Source organism: Polyodon spathula, chromosome 1 (genome assembly GCF_017654505.1).
Source record: "Polyodon spathula isolate WHYD16114869_AA chromosome 1, ASM1765450v1, whole genome shotgun sequence".
Taxonomy (NCBI): Eukaryota; Metazoa; Chordata; class Actinopteri; order Acipenseriformes; family Polyodontidae; genus Polyodon; species Polyodon spathula.
The window spans coordinates 19,428,566-19,453,881 of record NC_054534.1 but is presented as its reverse complement, the minus strand read 5'-3'; the positions used below and the strand labels follow the sequence as shown (position 1 = coordinate 19,453,881).

Here is a 25,316-nt window from a genome sequence, read left to right as displayed (position 1 = left end):
CAATGGTTTCACTTTTGTTTTGAGGGTATTTGTCTGTGTTTAACAGTTAAAACCTATTCAGATACCCAAGCAGATGTCCAGTGACAAGCTAATCAAAATCAGGACTGGATCTGAACTTGCCCCTGTAGCACACTAAGATCCTTGGCAAACAATGTGAATTAAACCTTTGGTCAGCTGTTCAGATAAGCTGTGTACCTACTGTTTTTACACATGAAAAAAATAAGAAATACACACAATTTAAATTGATCCTTAAAAATACAAATGGCAGTTTTGCTGCACAGCTTGTCTGCCTCCCCTAAAAATTCCACTAACAACTACATCTCTCCGAATACAATGTCTTCAGTTACTAGGAAACTGTACACAAGAAAAAAACAACTCAACAAACATTATCCAATCTCTGGCTAGCCCTGTTATATTTTCAGCCAATCACAGTAAGAATAAGAAAATTCGAAGCCACACAAATTGAAGCATAAAAACCCTGGTCCAGCTACAAATCCAACTGGAACCTGTCACTGGCAACTGCTAAAAAAAGGTGCCTAGAATATTAAACAAATTGTATCATAACTTATTGTGGAAGGGTGGTGGTAATTCACTGACACAGGAGACAGACAGGTGAATTTGGCAACACCACACAGGTGCCCAGTTTTATTTCAGGGTGCTGTTTTTCTTTAGTCCTGCAGATGGCGCTGTGGGTCCGTGGTCTGATTTACCAACAATGGTAAACAGAACCACGGGCATACCAAGCGATGGTACACAATACCGGCGCCTTGCAGGTGCTCAAAGAAATAATAATGAAAACAGAAGGTGAAAAGAACAAGGGAAAATAAGTTATAAAACTACAAATAAAAGGTGCTGCTCTCGGCAGCGTTATCCCGGTCACCACTACCCGCACGACCCGGATCACCGTCCTACTCTGTCGGCTAACTAGCCTGCTCTTTTACAATATGCCGGGGTCTGCCCAAGGGTTCCTCGCTCTCTCTGTCTCGCTGTGAACCTCTTTCTTTTCTCCCGGCTGATTCCCGGTCCTGAATCAGAGCTTCCGCACTCTCGGCGCGTCTACGTGGGCAGACCTGAGGAAACAGCAGAGCATTTTTTCATAAGGCTAGCAATCTGCCAAGACTCGCCTCTCAGCCATTCAGAGAGGGGGAAAGTCCACACACCTACCTTCCCACCTCCCCGTGTCACTGCCATGACTCACAGGCGGTTGTTGGAAGACTGCCGCCCTCTTCCTGCAGTACTGCGAACACGCCAGCAGAGTCAGCACAGATCTCTCCCTGCTACACTTATTAATACATTTCATTATTTTATTTATCTATCTGTATCTTTATATTCAAAGTTCAACATGTTCACTGACTGTAATGAATATTAAAATATAAGTAACATACTTAATTTGTAGAGTCAGTGTGATACCTCAAAAAAAATGTGCTGAGCTGATAAAGAACCTTGTAGAACACACACGTGGTTATACAGATGTTCAAAATAACATTGCAGTTGAAATGGAATGCTCTTTTTTAATGTCTACCCTATGACCTTTAAAGATTGGACAGTATTTATCTAGATCACTCATGACTATAAGGTAATGTTTCATTTTACCACCTAAAATAGGTTTTACTTTCTGTGTTAAAATTAGAGGGTCAGTTACTCCCAGACCCAAAACCTTACCGGGGCACTGTCTCTAGTCCTTTAGCACAAAAGCAGGCAAAAATATATATATATTGATGCATTTATTGGCATAATAATAGAATTAGGGGAACATTGTCAGAGGCAGTTCGCTTTCGTGGAAAAAGTTACGTGCTTTCATTAGTGACTTTTAGTGTAATAAAATACCCTTCCATTATGTAGCTATGGGATATCAGTCCCAAGATACCAGATATTGCCATCTGTTTATTGCCCAGAGCAGACATCCGTAACAAGTTTGCATATGATTTTTCATCACATTCTTTGGGGGGTTTTTTTGTACTTGGTGGTTTGCTTTCTCAAATGTCTTTTCTAAAACATCTTGTCTACAAATGATTTATTTGAAACTAAATTTCCCAGACACGTACATACAGTATTCTTCATAAAGTAATCATGGTATGTAAACAACAATGACGAGACTATTTAAAATAATAGTAATTGCATTTTAAGATTCTTAATATTGAATAAATCTTTTAAAATGGCATTTACATATTTAAACAGTATAAACAAATTAGATATGTATCATGTATCCATATTTATACTTTTTAGATTGTATAATGAAATAAAATTCAATACCAATCATGAGAAGGCATTTAAAACAAGTGATCATATCATCGGGATGATGCATGGCTGCTAGGTTCTCCCCTCATCTCAATACTACATGTATAGCCTGTGTGGAGCAGATGTTGCAGACAGATTGTTGTGCTGCACAGAGCTTCTGATAATGCTTTTACTGCCTCTGGTAACGTCATACAAGCCTCCGAAAGCCTACCAGAGTACCACTGGTTTAATTGTATATCTACAAGTGTGTGTATGAATACATTTTTGCAGAAGTAGAGAACAATTTTTTTTATGGTGACTTCTACCAAACAACAATACTTTAGGGATGGTTTATTTCAACTATTTGACAAAATTATATATATATATTATATATATATATATCTATATATATATATATATATATATATATATATATTAAAAAGTCCGATCTAATTTGTTTTACTAGATGAAACAAAGATTAAAAGGTGGTCCCTTCTGACAGGTTTGTTCCGATTCCGATTGAACAAAACAAAAGAAAAAGTTAAACAAATTTGTTTAAAAAAACAAAACAAAACAAAAAAAAAAAAAAAAAAACTGAGACTTTTCCAGAAACAAATGTGAGAAACTTTTGAATAAAATGTTCACAAAAAAATGAAGGTTCAAGCCTTGACAACTAATTTGCAGTGTGTATATTCACACTTACATTACTGTTACATGTAATGGAAGAAAATACTAAAACATCCCTATATCAAACAATATTTTACTATCCACTGTGTTTTAATCAACTCCTCAGAAATGTCACCTTTAAATTTTCTAACAGCTGCAGTGTTCCTGACGGGAGTCGCTCATCCGCACCATTCCACTGCAATCGCTTCTGGGTACTCAGTTTGGTTTTTTATAAATGCATCAGGAAATAACCTGTTTACTTCATATTTTGAAAGAGATTGCTTACCTAATGTAAATTGATTATAAACATGTATATAAAATTACAGATTTTTACAAACTAAAAACGAGCTTGGACAAACCACAGTTAAGCGTGTGTGTCTAGGTTTTGAGCAGCCGCCTCCCATGAGAGTGTGTAGATGTTAATAATATCTGTTCAGAGGACAGTCGGTTCTAAGGGCAATGCTTGAAAGTCAGAAGCTTCTGATCAGTTTTTAGCTGTAGGGAGGGTGGGTTAATCTTGTCTACAGCACCTGTCTGTTCCTGATTTCATCCTGTCTGCTTGTATGTTATATCTGGGTTACTGTAACACATTTAAGCCATGTACTCCCAGTGGTCTGTCTCAAAAATCACAATGAAGAAATAAAGCCTTGCAAAACAAAATATCTAATTTGTCCAAAAGGAATTTGGCACTAGGGTGTGTATGTGCAGCATAATCAAAATAAAAAGGACAGCATGGTGTTGATGGCTGGTCTGGCTTGGCATTTTAATACTCCATTCTATTTCTATACAAGAGACCCATTTTTGTTTAATTGTGGCTGTGCAGTGTGCAGCAACGGATCTAGCCAAACCCCAAGATAATTATTTATATTGACTTGACAGTCTCCTGTGTAGGCTTGTCAGCTGCAGTAATTATTTTTATCACGTTGAGGGCCAAAATCCTTGCATTTTGTTATGCTACTTTTAAATATAAAATTGAGTGGCGTGTTGGAACAACTTGATAACCCTTCTGTTTGGATATCAGGATTGCCATGCCTCTCGTTTAAGTGTGCATCAGATTAGACTGGAATTTAACTGCAGGACAGGCTAGAGTACTATTGCTGATTTGTTTATATAAAAGAGCATTTAGCATATAAATAATAAATCGGAGGTTTAAAATGGGGAACACAAAAAGGAGTGCAGATCTCTGAGGGCTGCTGCTACTGAACAGTTTAGATGCAGGACCATTTACAACCTAGGCCCTGACAACCATTAAATAATCAGATAGCACAATGCAATGGACTTGTGCCAAACATAGTCCTTCAGCCTGTCAGACAAGAGCATTAGTCGAGCAGATTATTGAAGAGACCTGCAGCCATTAATAAAAAAGACTATATATTAGGTTTTTAGTGGACCTGTGATTGGTGGTGGTGGTGGTGGGGAGGGGGAGGGGGGCAGGTCATTATTTAAAACGTAAACATTAAAACTGGTGACACCATGCACTGGAGCAGAAGTTTAGTACATGTGGCTCATAGTGTTATGATTATAGGATTATGATAGATTAATAATAATAAAAAAAAAATTAAAGCATTTGGGTGCTCAAGTTCAGTAAATCCTGTGAATTCAGCACCATTACCCAGGACTCTTGGAAACAAGATGCTTTTCAGGTTGTCATTTATTGTTTGAATACAGGTAAAATACATTTTTTATAAAATAAAATACTTTGGTCGAGATGTTTCAAGGTCTTTACACCAAAGTGCAGTGCATGGTCGTAATATTAAAGACCGTGATAAATCCGGATTGATTTGATCATTACAGAAGCAGTGCCTATGTGTAGTAAATCTTTTGAAGAAGTTAATCCATAGACACCCTGTGAAAATGCAAGCTGATTTTTTGCAGGTGTTGATGTGTCCGGAACATGAAATGGAGAAAGTCAACATGTACTGTGAAGTTTGCAGGAGGCCCGTTTGCCACCTTTGCAAACTTGGTGGTTCTCATGCCAACCATAAAGTGACATCTATGAGCAGCGCTTACAAACTACTAAAGGTAGGTTTTGTTTTAGCGATTCCTTAAATGCTTATGTTGCAAGATAAAATGTCAGATTATTTAAGCAATTATAGGAACATAATACAGTTAATCTGATATTTTCAGTCAAATCTCAAGCACATATTAGCCTTTTCCATTTGCAACATGTTTACATACAGTATATACAGTTGCTGAAAAATGTTAACCCCTGATGGGTTCTTGGGTTTCAGAGTTCAATAGCAAATGAAAAGTTCCTGTTCTTTAACTTAATCTGTTCTGTTTTATAGACATTTAAGCTCCTGAATATTTAATAGCTTGGTGTGTTAGGAATGCAAAAAAAATATATATATTGTAATAATAAAATGCTTAAGCTACCCAGTCTCCCCTCTCCCCTAGATGGTCATGTTTCATGTATTGGCTGCGTCCAGATAGTGGGTATTTATCTCCTGCGAGATATTGAGTTCTGCTTCACAATATGGATCTGCTCTCACGGTATGCAGTCCTAATGAAGCAGTCGGTTTTCCACTGTCATGTAATCAGATGTACTTTGTTGTTGTGCCAACAGGAAAAACTATCCAGGAGTATCCATTACCTCATCAGTAAGGAGGACCAAGTGAAGACTCAGATCTCTGAGCTGGATGAATTGATTACTCATACCCAGGTAAGGATGAATGTAGACCTGATCCTGCAGTATTCCTGAAACTAGGATTACATAAACATGCTTAGCTGGTTCCACTGACCCCGATAATCAAGATTAGGTATTCCAAGGCTATTGCTAATTAACGTTTGGGAAACTGTTAATATTAATAACCGTTAATAAACTGTTAATATTTCTGGATACTGTGCTAGACATGGATAAAGGGTGCTTTATTTCCAACAGTGCAATTGCAGATAAAGATTAAATAAAGGTAAACTGGGAGGGGGGTGAATTTATTTCTTATGATGTCATTTTTTTTTAAGAAAGCTCCCTTTCATTTCATAATCTGTACAGAAGTATAAATAGTGTTTTTCTTTAATATTTCAAAACTTGTTTTGGAAGATTAGATAGAATAATGACCATGTACATATTTACAAAATTTCCAGTCCTGTGTAGTGGAAATTCCGTCTACCTCTAAAAGAGGAAATATGCTGTACAGTATAAGTAACCAAATTTATGGAAAACAAGGCCTTATGAAACCAGGTCTTATGAACTGGCTTGTTTGTTTAAGAACATAAGAAAGTTTACAAACGAGAGGAGGCCATTCGGTCCATCTTGCTCGTTTGGTTGTTAGTAGCTTATTGATCCCAAAATCTCATCAAGCAGCTTCTTGAAGGATCCCATGGTGTCAGCTGCAACAACATTACTGGGGAGTTGATTCCAGACCTTCACAATTCTCTGTGTAAAAAAGTGCCTCCTATGTTCTGTTCTGAATGCCCCTTTGTCTAATCTCCATTTGTGACCCCTGGTCCTTGTTTCTTTTTTCAGGCTGAAAAAGTCCCTTGGGTCGACACTGTCAATACCTTTTTAGAATTTTGAGTGCTTGAATTAGGTCGCCACGTAGTCTTCTTTGTTCAAGACTGAACAGATTCAATTCTTTTAGCCTGTCTGCATATGACATGCCTTTTAAGCCCGGAATAATTCTGGTTGCTCTTCTTTGCACTCTTTCTAGAGCAGCAATATCTTTTTTATAGCAAGGTGACCAGAACTGCATACAATATTCAAGATGAGGTCTTACTAGTGCATTGTACAGTTTTAACATTACTTCCCATGATTTAAATTCAACACTTTTCACAATGTATCCGAGCATCTTGTTAGCCTTTTTTATAGCTTCCCCACATTGTCTAGATGAAGACATTTCTGAGTCAACAACAACTCCTAGGTCTTTTTCATAGATTCCTTCTCCAATTTCAGTATCTCCCATATGGTATTTATAATGTACATTTTTATTTCTTGCATGCAGTACCTTACGCATTTCTATATTAAATGTCATTTGCCATGTGTCTGCCCAGTTCTGAATCTTGTCTAGATCATTTTGAATGACCTTTGCTGCTGAAACAGTGTTTGCCACTCCTCCTACTTTTGTGTCGTCTGCAAATTTAACAAGTTTGCTTACTATACCAGAATCTAAATCATTAATGTAGATTAGGAATAGCAGAGGACCTAATACTGATCCCTGTGGTACACCACTAGTTACCATACTCCATTCTGAGGTTTTTCCTCTAATCAGTACTTTCTGTTTTCTACATGTTAACCACTCCCTAATCCATGTACATGTGTTTCCTTGAATCCCAACTGCATTCAGTTTGAGAATTAATCTTTTGTGCGGGACTTTGTCAAAAGCTTACTGGAAATCTAAATAAACCATGTCATATGCTTTGCAATTATCCATTATCAATGTTGCATCCTCAAAAAAATCAAGCAAGTTAGTTAGACACGATCTCCCTTTCCTAAAACCATGTTGACTGTCTCCCAGGACCCTGTTACCATATAGGTAATTTTCCATTTTGGATCTTATTATAGTTTCCATAAGTTTGCATATAATAGAAGTCAGGCTTACTGGTCTGTAGTTACCTGGTTCAGTTTTGTTTCCCTTTTTGTGGATTGGTATTACGTTTGCAATTTTCCAGTCTGTCGGTACCACCCCTGTGTCAAGAGACTGCTGCATGATCTTGGTTAGCGGTTTGTAAATTACTTCTTTCATTTCTTTGAGTACTACTGGGAGGATCTCATCCGGCCCAGGGGATTTGTTTATTTTAAGAGCTCCTAGTCCCTTTAACACTTCTGCCTTGGTTATGCTAAAGTTATTTAAAACTGGATAGGAACTGGATGACATGTGGGGCATGTTGTCAGTATCTTCCTTTGTAAAAACTTGTGAAAAGTAATCATTTAATATATTTGCTATTTTTTTTTCTTCATCTACGATTTTGCCATTTGTATCTCTTAAACATTTAATGTCCTCTTTGAATGTTCGCTTGCTGTTGTAATATTGGAAAAACATTTTGGAATTGGCTTTAGCTCCCTTAGCAATGTTCATTTCTATTTCTCTCTTGGCCTTTCTAACTTCCTTTTTGACTTGCGTTTGCAGTTCTGTGTACTCTTTCTGCGTACTTTCTTTTTGGTCCTTTTTTAATGCTCTGTAAAGTGCCTTTTTTCGCTGAATATTTTTTTTAATTGATCTATTAAACCATTTTGGCAATTTAGTTTTACATTTAGATTTGTCTACTTTAGGGATGTAATTGTTTTGCGCCTCCAGTACTACATTTTTGAAGAACAACCATCCTTCTTCTGTGGGTGTTTTCTCTATTTTACTCCAATATACTTCTGTTGGTCTCTGTTTCATACCTTCATAGTTTGCTTTTCTAAAATTGTAAACCTTAGCTTTAGTCATTACTTTTGGGGTTTTAAAAAACACTTCAAATGAGACCATGTTGTGGTCTGAGTTTGCCAGTGGTTCTTTGACCTCTGTTTTAGTTATTCTATCTTTGTTATTTGAAAAGACTAAATCAAGGCATGCCTCCCCTCTAGTGGGTGCCTTGACAAATTGTGTTAGGAAGCAGTCATTTGTCATTTCCACCATTTCTATTTCATCCTTTGCGCTACCCACCGGGTTTTCCCATTTTATTTGGGGGAAGTTGAAATCTCCCATTAGTATGGCTTCTCCTTTGCTACAGGCATTTCTAATGTCATTGTATAACAGATTATTGTGCTTATTGTTTCAAAAGTGTTTATAGTTTGTTCCTAACTCTATGTGTTGTTTGGTGGCAGCATAATGGAGAAACATCTACAAGGGAAGCCAATCTTCATTTTGAAACGCTCTTCAACATTCTGGAGGAGAGGAAGACTGAGATGCTCAGGACCATTGAGGTGACCCAGGCCACCCGTCTGGAGAAGCTGAAGAGTCAGAGGGAGGAGTACCAAGGCATGCTGGAGAACAGCGGGCTGGTGGGCTACGCCCAGGAGGTGCTAAAAGAGACCGATCAGTCCTGCTTCGTCCAGACTGCAAAGCAGTTGTACACCAGGTAGGGGGAAGAAATACGATCCGCAAGTTTTCATTAGAATGCTGTAAACTTTGTGGTGCACTTGGGGGCCAAACATTCTTCCTTCCGAATGCCTGTTAATCCTGTCTATTTTGAGATTTGCTCATGAGTAGGGGTGATTTTAAATGTTACAGAACTCCCCACAGTGTTTACAAAAGGCCCTGTGTTGTCTGTATCACAACAATATATTATTAAACATAATCCGATGTTTTACATTAGGTCCAGCACTGCCCTTAGACCTCTCTTAGTGATTTACTTTTTTAGGGTTTGAAGATACAAAAGTACAAAAAGCTTTTTGGATATAAAATTCCATTGGCATTATTGTTACTGTCTGCCCCCTAATGTGACAGTCTAGCAGCTTCACCCTTGATTTGTCATTTTTTTATGATGTATACCTGCTTCTGCTTTCATGATTGCAATACACTGGTAAATCAAATAAGACTGCAAACAATGTATTTACAAAAAGCTCAGACCATGGCTGCATATAGGTGTACATATACATTTCTTTGTGTGCTGGTCTGGGTATTTTTATATTGTCATTAATTTGTTGCAGCAGATGCAGGTTGTACTGGTGGCATTTTTATAGTTTGTTTGTTAGTTCTGAAAGGATAATTGTCAAATATTGGTGTTAAAGGGCTAATACGACTGTGTTTGTGTACCTGTAACAAAACTGTGGGGTCTAGTTTAATGATCTAAACCATGGCCGATCTACATACTGTCTTTCTTTAACTTGATATAAATCCTACTTGAGTTTTCTCCCAGGGTTTAATTATCAGCCCACTTTAAGTACATATACAACACATATAGTGTAATAAGGTCTATTTTACACCGGTCTTATGAGCTGACAGGTGACAGTTTTTATATCCTCCACTGTTTAGATCATTAAGGAAGACCCTTGTGTTGTCTTACCTATTTGTTTTGTCCCAGCACAAATAAAACCTTCTAATAAAATGTTCATCTTCTCCTGTTCAGAATCCAGAAAGCCACAGAGACTCTGAGATCATTCCACCCAGCTGCTGATGCTTCCTTTGGTGATTTTATCCTTGATGTTTCCAAGGAAGAAGATCTCCTAAAGGAGTTGGGCTTCAGCAGTGAGTGTCTCTACAACTAATTTATTTCTCTTTCTGTTTCCTTTGTTCTCTGCAGTGGCCTTAAATACTCTTCTTTACTCTGACCTCCTGCTGTTAGGCATTTTTTACTTAGTCACCAAATCCTTTTGAGTCTGTGTGTCTGCACTGCTGGGAGCATTCTAATTAAAGTGAGGTGAAAAGCTATTTACTTGCATAAAGCCAGAATTTCAGAGGTACGTCTTATTCGCTCCTTCAAGGCGTGTTGGTATTTCATTTCTGTCTAGCAGTTCATGCCCATCTTTGGTAAAACTTTTATGTCAGAGATGCTAAGGCTGGTAAATGAGACTCGTACAAAAGAAAAAGCTAATATGATCATGCGTCCCTAAGAAGTAAGACATGCAACACATGCCTTACAATTATGAGCCTGTAAAGGAAGGGTGGCTTTACAATATTTGAAAAAAATGGAGGAAGCAGACTTGATTCACGGCCGCAAAAACTTGCACTCAACTCGGACATTTGAGCTCCGTGACTCTGAGATATTTTTGACAAGTCATTTTTGTTTTCTATTACACAAGTAATATTACAGTTACTAGGAAACGTGTGCACCCAACCCACCCAAAAAACATTGTCCAATCACTGGTTTACCCCCTGGTGTCTTTGAAGCCAATCGTAGTAAGAATAAGAAATTGGAAGCTAGTTAGGTTGCAGAGTAAACACACACCCACACAAATCCAACTGGTTGTAAACACAAACCCAGTGCAACTATCGCAGATAGTTTTTTTTTTTTTTTTTTTCTCTTTTGCATTAAGTTTAAGGAAATAATTAGTGTCAGCATGGTAAACAAGTAAATATTTCTCTTTACTACTTTAAACCACATTCTAAGTTTTTGTAAGCACTGTAGAAAAAAATACGTAATTTTATTTTGCTGAGCTCCCTGAATCTCTAGAATATAATTTATTTGTTTGCACTGAAAACAATAGAACATTGCTCACCTTAATAATTTTTGAGTTTACTGAAAACAAAAATGGAAAAAAAAATTATATGTTATACTTTTAGAACTTCTTCATTCATATCAGAAAGTCGCTGTGTGATTAAATATTCTGTGATTTGCCTCCAATCTCTACTCGTTCCCAGCACACGCCATCACTGTTTGCAAACAACATCAATGAATTCACCCAGCAAACTGTGTAAAACTAGGCACTAAAGTCTCAAAAATTGCCTACTGTCAAACAGGCAGATATGTCAGACTGATATGACAGAAGGGCTGATTGATAGCAAATCAATTAAAAATAAAAACTGAAAAGTCTTCATTAGTACGTATTCACCCCCTTTGCTATGACACTCCCAAATAAGCTCAGGTGCAACCAATTGCCTTCAGAATTCACACAGTAAGTTAAATGGAGTCCATCTGTGTGCAATACAAGTGGTTCACATGATTTTCAGATTAAACACACCTGTCTCTGTAAGGTCCCACAGTTGGGTAGTGCATTCAAAGCAAAGAAACTACCATGAAGACCAAGGAGCTTTCAAAACAACTCCAAGATAGTTGTGGAAAGGCACAGATCAGGGGAGGAGTATAAAAAGATTTCAAAGGCATTGAATATTCCTTGGAGCAGTCAAGTCGATCGTTAAGAAGTGGAAGGTGTATGGCACCACCAAGACCCTGCCTGGATTAGGCTGTCCCTGCAAACTGGATGACCGAGCAAGGAGACTGATCAGAGAGGCTACCAAGAGGCCAATGGCAACTTTGCAAGAGCTACAGGCTATTAATTCTGGCACCACCCAGAATTTGCTTAGAGCAGGCCATCCTCCCAAACTGATCAACCGGGTAAGAAGGGCATTGGTCAGAGAAGCCACCAAAAGGCAATTACATCTCTGCTAGACCTACAGCATTCCATGGCTGTCCATGTGTCAACAATAGCTCAGATACTCCACAAATCTGGCCTGTATGGAAGACTAGCAAGGAGGAAGCCATTTCTGAAAAAAAAAAAAAAAAAAAACATATGTAAAATCCCACTTGGAATTTGCAAAAAAGCATCTGGACTCTGAAAAGATGTGGCAAAAGATTCTGTGGTCCAGTGAAACAAAAATTGCACTATTTGGCCTAAATGCAAAGTGTTATGTCTGGCGCAAACCCAACACAGCACATCACCCAGGTAACACCATCCCTACTGTGAAGCATGGTGGTGGCAGCATTGTGCTATGGGGATGCTTTTCATTGGCAGGGACTGGGAAGCTTGTCAGGGTAGAACATGGATGGAACTAATATAGGCAAATCCTTGAGGAAAATCTGCTTTACACTGCAAAAGACGTAAGACTGGAATGGAGATTCTCCTTTCAGCAGGACAATATAATCGAAGTGAAAAACAACATCCACAAACTTGAACTTAAAGCTTATCTATAAACTTCAGGTACATTCAAACAGTATTCCAGTTTCAAAAGAGAAGAAGATAGTGACAGACGAGTTGAAAAAGGCATGCAAATAGAATAATCTAGCTAGAAAAAATACATCAAATCCTTTTTTTTTTTTTTTTTAATTGTGCATTTTTGTGATATCAGACAACGTTTGTTAGGTAACTCTTCCCCCACTACTACCACTAGTTGAATGAAAATGTATTTGAGTTTGTTTCAAGGACTCGGACTCGAGACTCGAAGTGAAGGACTCGTGACTCAGACTCGATGATAGTGACTCGGACTCGGGACTCGAGGTTTGAGAACTCGACTACAAGTCTGGGAGGAAGTAACAAAGACAAATAGAACAAGTCTAACCAATAAAAAAATATATATATTTGCCATTGAATTAGGCAAATTTAGAAAAGAAAAAATAGAATTAACCAAACTGTACAAATTAAGAAATAGTACTAAGCATGAAGAAGGTGCAAGCTATAAAAACAATATTGTCATTAACAGGAGTTTGGATTCTGAATTAGTACCTCCTAGTTTCCATTTCTTCAGCTAGGCAACTCTGTCTGCTATTCTGGGAATTGTACCAGTTTCCCAAAATTAATTTTCAAACAAATGAAAAAAAGGCCAATGATCAAATGGCATTTTCTTTTCAGATTACGTCTTTCCTTTTATTTTGCAAAATTAATTTTCATAGTGATGTTGAGAACTGGCAGGCACACGGACACCCATTCTCTTGTACCTGAAAGCATTTTATTATTTTGTCTTGATCAAAGAAAGACAGGAAGTGGAAAATGAAGATCAGTCTCTCTTGTTACAGCATGGGAACTTTGAAGTCAACAAAAGACACAAGGGATTCAGAAAACAATGCTTGTCAGTTTGAATCTTTTTCGACAGTTGGGTAAATTGTACACACAGAAGTTGGTCTGAAGTTAGATACATTTACAATGGCCCTTACAGTGTGACTTTTGAAGACTTTTTAAAATGAATGTTACCCCCCTCCACTGTCCCTTTTGAAAGATCTGCAACAAAGGGGTCTACCCTCATTACCATTTTAACCACTCTGAACCACTGAAACGCTGCCCGCTGTGATTCCAGTGTTGTCAGGAATTGTCTTAACAGTGGCTTCCTGGGAAATTCAATGGAGCATTTTGTGAATTTTGAATATAATGGAAAGTTGTGACAGAATGGAAACTTGAACCAATCTTAACAACTGTAGTCTTTGTTTGTTTGTGTATTGGTCTAACTAACAGTCAGCTCTGCAGCCATCTGTAGGTTTAGCGGGCAGTATTTTAATGTGCAGATATATATTTTTTTCAATCCATGGTGACCGTTTAAGGCAGGGGTGTCAAACATATAGCCCGTGGGTTGGATCCAGCCCCCGGAGTGAAGTCATCTGGCCTGCGGAATATATATTTTTTTATTCACTAGAATACAGGTAAAACAAAACAAAAATGAGTGGTGGGACAAACATAAAAACTGTTTTTTTCACATGTATTCAAAGGCAAAAAACAAAAGTCTGTGTCCATCAGAAATGATTTTATCTGTAGCATTTTTATATATACAGTATATTGTCACTCTGCTGGAGCCGCTGCTCGCTTTCCCTCACTGCTGCCGCTGGTGCCCCATTGGCAGGCATGGAGCAGTGGGGGGTGTTCTCCTGGTGCGCTCTGACTTTCAGCCAAGATCAGCCCAAGCGTTGCTGTTCACTGTTGCTAAATAAAATAGCTTTCTATTTTGGAAGCTTGGATTCTTACCGCCGCTACAATTGGGGTCCGTTTCTGTCTGCAATATTATGATACAGGTCATAACTTGCAAAACTCGTATATTAATCAAAAATTGAATTTTCTTTCATGATGCAAGCCTAGTTGTTTTTTATTTTGTTTTGTTTTGTTTGTTTGCAAAAAAATAAATAAAACAGTGAGTAAATATTGTTTGTACAATGCCGTATTTTTAACATATATTTTATTTAAGTGTTTATTCAAGTTATAAACCAATGTTATTACTTCATAAAAACGCGTCTATGACCACTTTGTTTATTGAGAAGACACAACAAGGGCGGGGATTTTGAAAAAAAAAAAAAAAAAGTTTTTTCTTGAAATACACACATGATTTAACTACTGTATTGCTTTCTTTGTTTTGTAGTTAATTCACAAGGGTAAAGTAAGGCCCTTCTTAATTCTGGAATATTTTTCCACTTTAATACAGTTCTGTTTATAGTGGCTTTGATAACTTTTTTAAAACAAATATCCGAACAAGTATCTAAATCTTTCCATGTTCGTCCCAGCACAAAAAAAAAAAAATGCAAAATATAAATAGATATCGATCAATTTTTTATTTAGCCTCAGCAAAAAGATAAAGACAAAGAACATTAGTGACTGCTACTGCTGCTCCTGATACCTGGAACCTTTGCTTGAACCAGCGCGTCAACATCTGGATCAAGTGACTGCGCTGAGGATATCTCGAGTATCGAGTTAAGTGGAGAATAACATTTTGATTTGTTGATATTCATGACAGAGAAAGATTGCTGCTTCTCAAGACACTATTTCAGAAGCACTTCTTCAAAAACTCCATCAGAAAATGGTTTTGAAGAAACAGCTATTTTGTGAGCAATCACATGGCTTGCCTTCACAGCAGCATCACTTATGCTACAAGCATTAGTAAACAGTATTTCTCTTCACATACTGTTCCTGTATATGTATCATATTTCTTGCCATGGTTATGGTTTGCTTCAGTGTTTTTAAACGTATTATTTCACAACAGATGCGTGTTGCTTACAAATAAAGCACACTGGCTTTCCATTCATGTCCTCAAAGAAATATGAAATTCCCTATTTCTCTTGAAACACACAGCACTCTTGTTCCACCTTTCTCTTCACGGATAAAGACACGATGACACTTGTCACTACAGAACCTTGTTCTGGTATCACTGGTGTCGTAACTCGAACCAGCTGACGCACTGCTGTCTCACCCACGTGGTCGGCGATTGACAGCAATCATAGCAACATGACAATTTGTGTTGCTCGTGCAAAGGTTTTCTTGTTATGACAAGATAGTGTGTCATTGGGACACAGAAAAGAAAACCCCTTTTAATTTCTGCTTTTTTTTTTTTTTTTTTGTCCATCCTAACCTAAAATAGTGCTTTCTCTGCTGCCACAGTAATGCTAGGCAGCTACATACAATAGAAATTAATTTTGAGTTCGCTAATTTTACTGTTTACTCAAGTATCCCTAGTTCAGATCAATAGCTGTAGTTAGGTTACTGATTCTTTTAAGAGTACTACTGTTCATTGGGTGAAAGCAATGTGGTTCCAGGAAAATTTTGCTTTGGCAGCATTTCACAACAGGGCTACTGAAATAATAGTGCAATTAGAGTGCATTAGTGATACAGAGAAGACAAAAACAGAATACAAGAGCAAATAGCTAAGTTTAAAGGTTAGTATTGATCAAATAAGCATGCATTTAGTTATCTGCCTGTAACCGTTGACTGAACAAGTTTTTTTTTTTTTTTTTTTTTGACACACCTTTTAGTCGATGATGCATCTTAAAGCTCTTTGTGTAGGGAAGGTTAAATGCAGCTAAGGGAACATTTCCCAGCCATTTCTCACATAAGTAAAGTTTAAGGTACAACATTAAATTTATTTTGGTTTGAACAACTTGCTTGGTAACATCACTGGTTGGTAAATTTATAAATTAGTACATGTATTATATAATTTATGGATGAAATAACCTGAAAGATGCCTGGTGTAATGGTTACTTGCCACACCTAAAACATTTTTCTATTAGGCAGCAGTGTATACAGGCTATGCAAAAATCTCTAAGAAATATATACTCACAAGTAAAATCAATTCAAAGATCAATTGGCAAGTGTGCATGATTTCAGGCCATTTTCTTGCACTTCTGAGGTATACAAAAACAAATGTACAGTACCATGAGCCTGCTGCTTTCCTATGCTGATGCTGGAGAGTTTGTGTTGCCTGTAGCCAAACCCACTGGGACCTGATCCTGCAGTCTAAATCCACTGGGACCTGATCCTGCAGTCTAAACCCACTGGGACCAGATTCCCTGCATCGCTGAGAGAAATAGAGAGAAATAGGCAAACACACATAAACACAGTGCTCACAACAGATAATTTAATATAGGAATGACATCAGCTTTTAAATTGAAATAGCTTTATGAATCATTCACCTAATATTGTTTGAAGTGACTTGTATTCATGTCCCCCACCCACTGGTCATTTTTCAGTTTTTTTTTTTAAATGATGGATTAGGCCTTTAAATGACAATCCTGGCCAAAATGTTGTAATGGGGTTTTGTTTTAACTATGTGGCTGGCAGAGCATCTGTGGTGTGCTCCAAGTTGGCTTTTACCTGCTTTTTGCCTCAAGGCTAACCATCAGCTTCCTTAGCCATGAAAAAGCAGCTGTGCTGTACAGTCTGAACACTCACCACACCTGCAGCTTCATGCTTTTGGCTCTAAAGTTGTACTGACAGACTAAGCTGGTTTCAGTATAAACGTTGGTTCAACAACAAAGAATTGTTTTTCCACTCAAGTCCCAGAACTATTGCTATTGTATTCTTCTTACATTTCTTGAAATCTGCTATAATTATTTCAATGATTAAATCATGACTATTTTGTTTTTGATAATATGTTTAAAGGTGTTCTGTTTAATTTGCTTCATAATCCTGACCAATCCCACTTTTACTGTCGTTTTGTTCCACTTTTCATTTCTAATTAGTTTTTTTTGGAAACTTCTCTGGAAAGGGACTAAAATTGTATATATTTTTAATTTAATGTTATGTTTTCATGAGAAGGTAAAGAAATGTTTAGTTTAACATAACATTTTGCAACATGTATTCAAAAACCCATTTCAGAGCTTTTGGTTGAAAAACTGGTGTAAATGCCAAAAGCTGTGTCAGAATTGTATTTGAGTGTAGTGCCCAGGACAGAATTTATGCCTCCCCAACATTAACGTGATTGATTTTTCAGTTCCAGATGTACCAGTTATTGACCAATCCCTGAGCCGCGTCTACAATGAAGGTCTGATCTGCTGGCTGCTACCTGAAGATTCCTCTCCTACTGACCATTACATCCTGGAGTACAAGAAGCTGGATGACAAAGCAGAAACCAAATGGCTGGCCACTGAGAAAATATATGGCAACAGCAAAGTGATTTGCGATCTTGACACTAACAGCTTATACAACTTCAGGGTGAAAAGCTGCAAGAAGTCTGTCTACAGTTCGTACAGTCAAGAGGTGGCTTTCCACACACCCCCGGCACCAGGTATGGACAGTAACAGATTCCATTCAGTTTTATTTTGCAGTTATTTTCTTTATTTTATAACATTGCATATAAAAATGTTTAGCACAAAGCTTACATGAATAATTGTCACCGGACTGCAAAAGTTGCTTTAGTCCCCTTGCAAGCATACTGTAGTTGCCTTATTAACTCTGTAAGTTTGGGGGTTCAGTTAACAAAAAAAAAAAATAAATTCAAAAAATTCAAAAACACATTTTTGATTTTCAGTATATTATGTACCTTCAGATAGTATCTTGTAGATCAGAGCTTTATGTAATGCACTTTTTGGTAGTTCATCAGGGGGGCACCATTTATATAACACGACCTGTGGATGATAAAGCACTTCAAGCCAACCCAATCTCTCCCTACAGCAGCTTTATGGTTGTGATTTTAAAACGGCCAAAACTAGCCATATATTTCTTGGTTTAAATATAATAACCTATTTGTTGCTTCTCCTTGGCAATGCTGCCAGAAAACTCTCAAAGCAGTGTGCTCGCTAAAGATTGCTTATAACCCAGAGTCCCAGGGGCCTCTGGGGAGGGATGTTCACTTAAATCACTGCAGTGAGAGGCTGGACAGAGCAGATGCCAGAGAGCTGTGTCAAAATGTGGATCCTGTGAAGCGGCAATTCCTTTCTTTTGACACACAAAGGGATAATGAAATGGCACCTTTTAAAGTTTTGGGCTTCCCACAAAAAACATTTTTTAAATGTTTTTTTTAATTTTTTTTTATTATTGTATACCTGGCAGGGTTTTTGTGAGCTTAGGTTAGAGCAGAGTCCGGTCTTCATTAAGTTAGAAGCACGTTCAAATTCTTTCATTCTTCTAGGCTTGTAAGAGCAAACGAGCAATGACCTGAAATTCAAAATTGGTACAACTGGTGGTAATGGTAATCCATGACTGGTTTGATTAGATTTATTTTCAAAACTAGATCTGTATACGTTTGTGTACCGGTTGCTTGGTAAAGCAGACGAAATGAGACACTAGCTTGTGGCAAGGAAGTGTTGCTTGTTTTTTGTGCATTTTTTGTGAACGTGCAACAAGCATCAGAGCGCATAAGTCGATCTAAGGCAGAGGTGGCCAAGTCACAGCTCCTAGGCAGTTCACGTGTGATCTTTTAGTCTCTGGTGCTCCTTGTGTATCGAACAAAAGGCTGGAGATCACAGGTCTGAAATTCAAGAAATGTGAGCTGAAGTTATGGTGCCATACTTGGGTACAGTATGTAGGCATGTACAATGAGATCTGGACCATGTACACGCCAAGCTTCTTATACCATGCTGTGGTCTTCCTTGCAGCATTGTACAGCTGCAGCATTTGTCTGACCTATCCACGTCGCCCATGCATTTGTTGTATTTTTTAATTTATTTATTTATTTAAATGGACGAGGACACAAAAATGCAATGAAACCAACAATTACAATCAGTTAATTTTTTTTTTTTTTTTAAGGAAAAAATATATCATGAAAGGTTTAGAGGGGTGGGAGAGAGGAGAAAAAAATAAATCAAATATAAAATTATAAAAAATTAAAACTGTCGAGTAATATTTTACATAAGTAGACCAATCGAAAATAAGCTGAACTCGTTTCTCTCCAACACCAACTCAACCAGACTCAACGCAGTTTGAGATACAAGGTTGAAAGTATAGGGACTGTAACAAACAACAAAGCCTCTGATTGCTGACCTCAGACATCACTGGAGAAAAAAAAAACAATGAAGCCACATCATAGAGTATCTTTGGCCACATGTTTCAAGTGCCTCCCCACACATGTGAGAAGTTTCAATAATGACAACCTAAGAAGTAGTAGGGTAACTTTGTATCGTCAGCAAAAGAGAAGCAATAGAGTGCAGAGAAATGCAGGTGCCTCCCTAAAAAAACTAATTCCACGAAAAACATCCGGTCACAAAGCTCTTAGTCGAAGGAGAACGTTTTTTTTATTATCGTCCGTCATTGCAGAGAAACAAATACATAACAGCTGTGTCGCTTTGAAGGTATTTTATCACTTTAACATAATGAAATTAGAGCCCCCGACCACATATCTGTAAAAACTTCTTAGATGATCAATCCTGAGTATAAAAAAAAAAAATTGATCCTGAGTGGAATAAACGACAATCCTTTTTTTAAAACGTATTTTTAATTAGGACATATCTCTTATGTTAGGTAGCACTGAGTGAGCGTTTTTGAGGATGTAACAGAAATGTTAGGCAGTGTAGAAACGGTTAAAATAATAGCTTTGTTTAGCGCACACACACACACACACAAACACACATTATATATATATATATATATATATATATATATATATATATATATATATATATATATATATATAAATTGCTCTGAATACTGATCTGAATGTGATGGAAGATGTGTTTCTTAATGGAAAATTTAAATTGGGTTACTAGGTGCTTAATGTGTGCTACATCCAGGGCCACTTATTCCCAATCATGTTACCATGACAATGGATTTGCCAATCATGCATAGAAGCTTCCCTACTGACCCCAAGTTTCCATTGACAATGCAAGAGTGATGGTTGCATTTCTGCTATGGTTTCAACAAGTCTCTCTCATCCATTGTATTCTGTCTGTTGACATAAAAGATTTCCATGTTAAGTGAAGCATTCGTTCACTACATTTCTTATGTTCCATTATGGCTTTATAGTAAAGGACACTGATTCATTAGTTTTATGGTATTTTGATTAGTCAAATAGTGGTTAAAATAGAGGCCTAGATTCACTGCCTATAAGCTGGTTGTATATCTTAAATCAGTTCTGTTCCATTGTGTAAATTGACTACCAGTCCAGAAGAAGAATATCCAGATTTGTAACTTCAGTAACCCAAAGTAAAAGCATAGCAGTGTATTAAAGTACAGGTAAGCGAACATTGTAAATGTAATGTAAGTATGCGTAGTCATAGTATAAAACTCTATGTAAATAAAAAAGCATGGTGAACTGGAAATTTACCATTAAAGCCTATTAAAAACTCACCATTAAACATGCTTCTAGACATAAACTGTGCCATGCCAACTTGAAACATAGGTCTTCTATGAACTACATTTTATTTAGACACATACGTGACCGGCTTTATATCACACGCAAAGAGTTGTGTCTAATTTTAGCAGTGGTATCTGCCGAGATTAAATGTATGTTTTTCTTTGTTCTCAAGGTATTGGATGTAAACCATTCTACAGTTGTAGACAAGAGAGCCCCCTGCTGGTGGCATTGTGTATTGGTTGAATCGCCCATAAAATTTTGTTGAATTACATCTTTTTTTTTTTTTTTATAACCCTAGGATTGATGTCAGCCTTTAGTTTGCAAAGCCGTTACAGTGATACAGTGAACAAGCTGTGCATTATACATGCTCAAAACCAGCATGCATGCAATACATTAGTTAAGAAAACTGTGCTATCCCCGTACTCCTTTTACTAAAAGCCTTTTCCTTATTCTTAAGTTTTCAGTTTTCTCTTTGATGATAAGTGTGGCTTCAACACGGAGCGCCTCATCTTGAACAGACGGCAGTCTGTGGAGAGCGTGGCTGGCCTCTCCCTGCTGCTGGGCTCAGAGAGAATCCAGATGGGGAGCTACATGTGTCTGGATTACATTATCGGGGACACCGGCATCAACAGAGGGAGTCACTTCTGGGTTTTCCGTGTGGAGCCCCACTCTTACTTGGTTAAAGTAGGCGTTGCTTCAGATACTAAATTACAGGAGTGGTTCCACAACCCTAGAGACACCAGCAGTCCCAGGTAAGTATTTTGATTCCAGGCCAGATAAACTGTAAAGTATACAAAATTGCAGTTTAATGTACCAATTATGACCTGTCTTGAAGATGCAGTTTACTTTATGATGGCACAGGAAAAAAATCATTAGAAGTATTTAAAACATGTGGCCCAGAATTGCTGTGAATTAGTTTTTTTAAAAGTAGTGAGTAGTTGTTTCTTGATGAAAAAAATGCACAGTCCTTTTCTTCAGATATTAGTTTGGTTTATTCAATACATACAGGTTTAATTCAGGAAACAAAAAAAACGTTCAGAGCAAAACAGTACAGATCACACTTTCATATGCAAACTGCATGATACAAAACTTATGTTCAAAACATAACAGAATTAAATAATATAATGCAATACTATAGGTTTGATCCTCCAGGACTTCTTGATCGCCAAGTCTCCAATACTAGTCTTAATGAAAGAGAGAAGTGAGCTGAGCTGAGTGCACGTTGATTAAGTATCCACTGACCTCAGCCCCACCCTCCTTCCTTTGGAGATGTACATGTTGTAAAGAAAACTGGTTCTGGCTCACACTGCCTAAGTTGGTGTTATCTTGGTGTGGCCCTTTATTCCTTAATGCATAACCTATGTTATCTCTTGATCGCATCGGTTCCTCCAGCAGTGTGCAATTGTGTTTATTCCAGCAGTCAGTTGGTCGTTGTCAGTGCAATGAAATGCAATCTTGCCGTCTTGCATTTACCAGTTACTATACCTCCTCTGATAATCTCCTTTTAAAACTAATAGAGTGTATAAACCTACAAACACGTGTATCTTATATTGCATTCAAACTTTCCATGTTATCCAACATACGCCACTTTTAGAAATAAAGATGGGGGAGTCCTGCTGCGACAGGGGTGCCCATGAGGTACCCCGAGCCGCCTGCTGTCTTCTTCACTGGGTATGAACTACGTGTACGCCCAAGTCTAAACTTGGTGACCATTGCATCTTGAGCTTGCGTTGCTGGTGGATGCACATTTCCTGTGTACTGTTTTAAAATACACAAAACAATAAATAATAAAAAAAAATACACCAGCTATTTAAATGATGGGATCGTTTGTGTTTTCCAGGTATGATCATGACAGTGGTCATGACAGCGGCAGTGAAGATACGTGCTATGACAGCTCCCAGCCTTTCACTCTGGTCACCATAGGAATGGGCAAGTTCATCATCCCCAAGGGCTCGGCTGCCACCGCCAGCGACTATAGCAACCGTGTCCTGCCTGTGCCACAACGTATTGGTATCTGTCTTGACTACGAGAAAGGGAGGGTTTACTTTTATGATGCAGACGACATGAAATGCCTTTGGGAGCGTCAGGTGGATTGCACTGGCACTATGTATCCAGCTTTTGGCCTAATGGGTAGTGGAGGAGTACATCTTGAGGACATCATCTTAAGCAAGCGTTTAGGATATACAGGAGACGCTCAGTAGTGACTTTAGTCACTGCCACTTGCCTTATTGAGCAACATTAGTAGTAAAAGCATACAACTCCAGTTCCCAAGCCATTTATTATTACTTTGTTTTTAATAGATGTGCAAAAACATTATACTTTAATCTTTTTGTGGGAGAAAAGCATGTTTTAGATCTATTTGGTGCTACAAATTCTGCTGCTGTGACGTGTGTTAGCGCTATATGAGAACTATTTGTCTATTTCTTTTAGAACACTACAGTTTTAAGTGACACAAAATCTAAAATGCTGCTCATTAAGTGTGAGGTCCGAACCACGTGCCTTTGGTTACATTTTTACAATGTTATAAAGGGAACATTCCTCCTTCCTGTTTCTCAAAAATGGAGAGCAACAAGATTGATGCCTTTTAAAAAATGGTTGCAAATGAGCAAATGGCGGCAAATCAAACCTTGAGTGAGGAAAGTACTTTGGTATTTGTCTTCTAGGTAACACCAGTAATGAAGACAATGCCAGCACACTGATTATAATGCATTTACTAACACTATGTTTATGTCAAGTCCATGTTTATACAACATTTTATAACATGGATTCTCTATTGCAAACCGTTAAAAGATAAATGGGAAGCTTTACTTGAATCAACACACACTTAACAACTAGAGTGGTTTCATTAGCAGCCTGGTCAAGTCTGTGGCAGTTAAATCTACTTCTTGAGACTTAAGGACTACTGCAGAACACAATGGAGTGTCCACTATTGTGTCTTTCACAGCTATAGCAAGATCATTTATTTATATATTGGTCTATGGTCTTCCAAAACCTAAAAGAATGGCACATCCATCCGCGGGGTACTGTCCATTTGTTGTCCATTTCCAATCTAAATACACTATTAATCTATATGGCACCGGTATGCATCAAGCATAAGAATAGGAAGCCATTTCTTTCTTCGGAAAGTATTCATGTGTGTTTTGGTGTCAGTGGGTAAAAAAGGTAATCATTTTAAGACTGAACATTAGTACAATATATATTCTTTTGTTTTAATAGCTGTGCTCACAATGTGGCCTCGAGCTCACTGCCTACCTCTTCTTTGTTTTTTAACCGCTGTTAGAAATAGTGTACTTTTTAAATTGCTTTTTATTAAAGCTGTTTGCTCTTTCAATGCTGAAGGCTTGTGATTAACTGATTTTTATCCTTTCTTTTAAGTATAGTTTTATACTTTGCAGTTCACTGATATCTTTGAAGAAACATACGCTCATGAAGGCACTAGCCAAAATGTATGTCATCTTCACTTATAACTTTTACCTTAACATACTGGATCAGTTGATATTATAACCATATGTGGGCTGTCAGAGGGACCAAGCATACACAACTTTAAAAGGGAAGATGTTATCCTTTGGTTACCTTGTCACTTCTGGACAAGCTGGGCATGATTTTAAAATCTGATGGCTTAAGGTGGGTGGGCTTACTATTCAAGTTACTAAACACTAACATTTCATATCTGGTTAAAGCAGTAACCATGTGGTTTAAAGTTCATGTGAACTATATACACACACATACTCTGAAGTCTACAATTGCTTTTATTGTGTTTTTTTATGGTTTGCTGTGTTTTTGTGGCATTTAACAAAAGAAAAGCCGAGTTTGAAACTTGTGTTATTTTTTTTTCAGAACACTAAACAAAATTAATGTTCATCTGGGCCAACAAGAGAACCAGAACATAGCTTTTTATTTATTCAAGTATAGTTGGAGATTTCTGTATTGCCACTGTATTAACTGTGGCAATTTTATACCAAATCAGGGTTTCTTTTGTTTGTTTCTTTTCATATTTTATTTTTACACAGTACTAGACCAGGGGAACAAACTGGATATACAGTGCTGAGAGAGTTTGTGAACCCCAATGATAATTATGAGAATTCCATAGTTTTACAATGATAGCCGCCTTGAATCAAAACCAGTCTTTTCTTAAATATCCAAAAGGGTTTATATTAACCAATTCCATGTCTTTTGAAACAAAATGATGTATGAATTAGACAAACAATGAGTAGTTAAGATTCAGGGTATGTGAAAAAGATTAAGTGAACGTCTGATTTTATCACCTCAATTAAAAGGATAATTAGAATCAGGTGTTTAAATAATTAGGTAGATCTTCAGGGGTGAGTTTGGGAGGCCCCACCCTATATAAAGATCAGAAACTTTGTGAGTTTGGTCTTCACCATACAGGTGTGTGAAAACACGTTATGCCACAATCAAAAGAAACCTCAGAAAAACAGTTATTGATGCACATTAGTCTAGAAAAGGTTGCAAAACAATTTCTAAGGATTTGGGGCTCCACCAATCCACTGTCAGACAGATAGTCTACAAATAGAGAAAGTTTAAGACCACAGTCACTCTACCCAGGAGCAGTCATCCTACCAAAATCTCTCCAAGAACAAACCGGAAAATCATCAAGGAAGTCACAAAGAACCCCAGAGTAACATCCAAGGATCCGCA

At 37.5% G+C, this 25,316-nt stretch overlaps 1 protein-coding gene across 3 annotated transcripts in view; it reads left to right on the top strand.

Moving 5' to 3' along the window:
* The window catches only part of LOC121315169 (E3 ubiquitin-protein ligase TRIM36-like), a 37,932-nt gene extending 14,076 nt beyond the window's left edge, over positions 1-23,856 (top strand). For all 3 annotated transcript variants that reach the window (XM_041249177.1, XM_041249198.1, XM_041249186.1), the window contains 7 exons: positions 4,759-4,905; positions 5,450-5,545; positions 8,630-8,883; positions 9,874-9,992; positions 17,361-17,654; positions 21,115-21,409; positions 22,498-23,856. In XM_041249177.1, coding sequence (XP_041105111.1) covers positions 4,759-4,905; positions 5,450-5,545; positions 8,630-8,883; positions 9,874-9,992; positions 17,361-17,654; positions 21,115-21,409; positions 22,498-22,858 — 1,566 coding nt within the window. In that variant the 3' untranslated portion in view covers positions 22,859-23,856. The remainder of the gene's footprint in view (positions 1-4,758; positions 4,906-5,449; positions 5,546-8,629; positions 8,884-9,873; positions 9,993-17,360; positions 17,655-21,114; positions 21,410-22,497) is intronic.
* Positions 23,857-25,316: the final 1,460 nt, after the last annotated feature.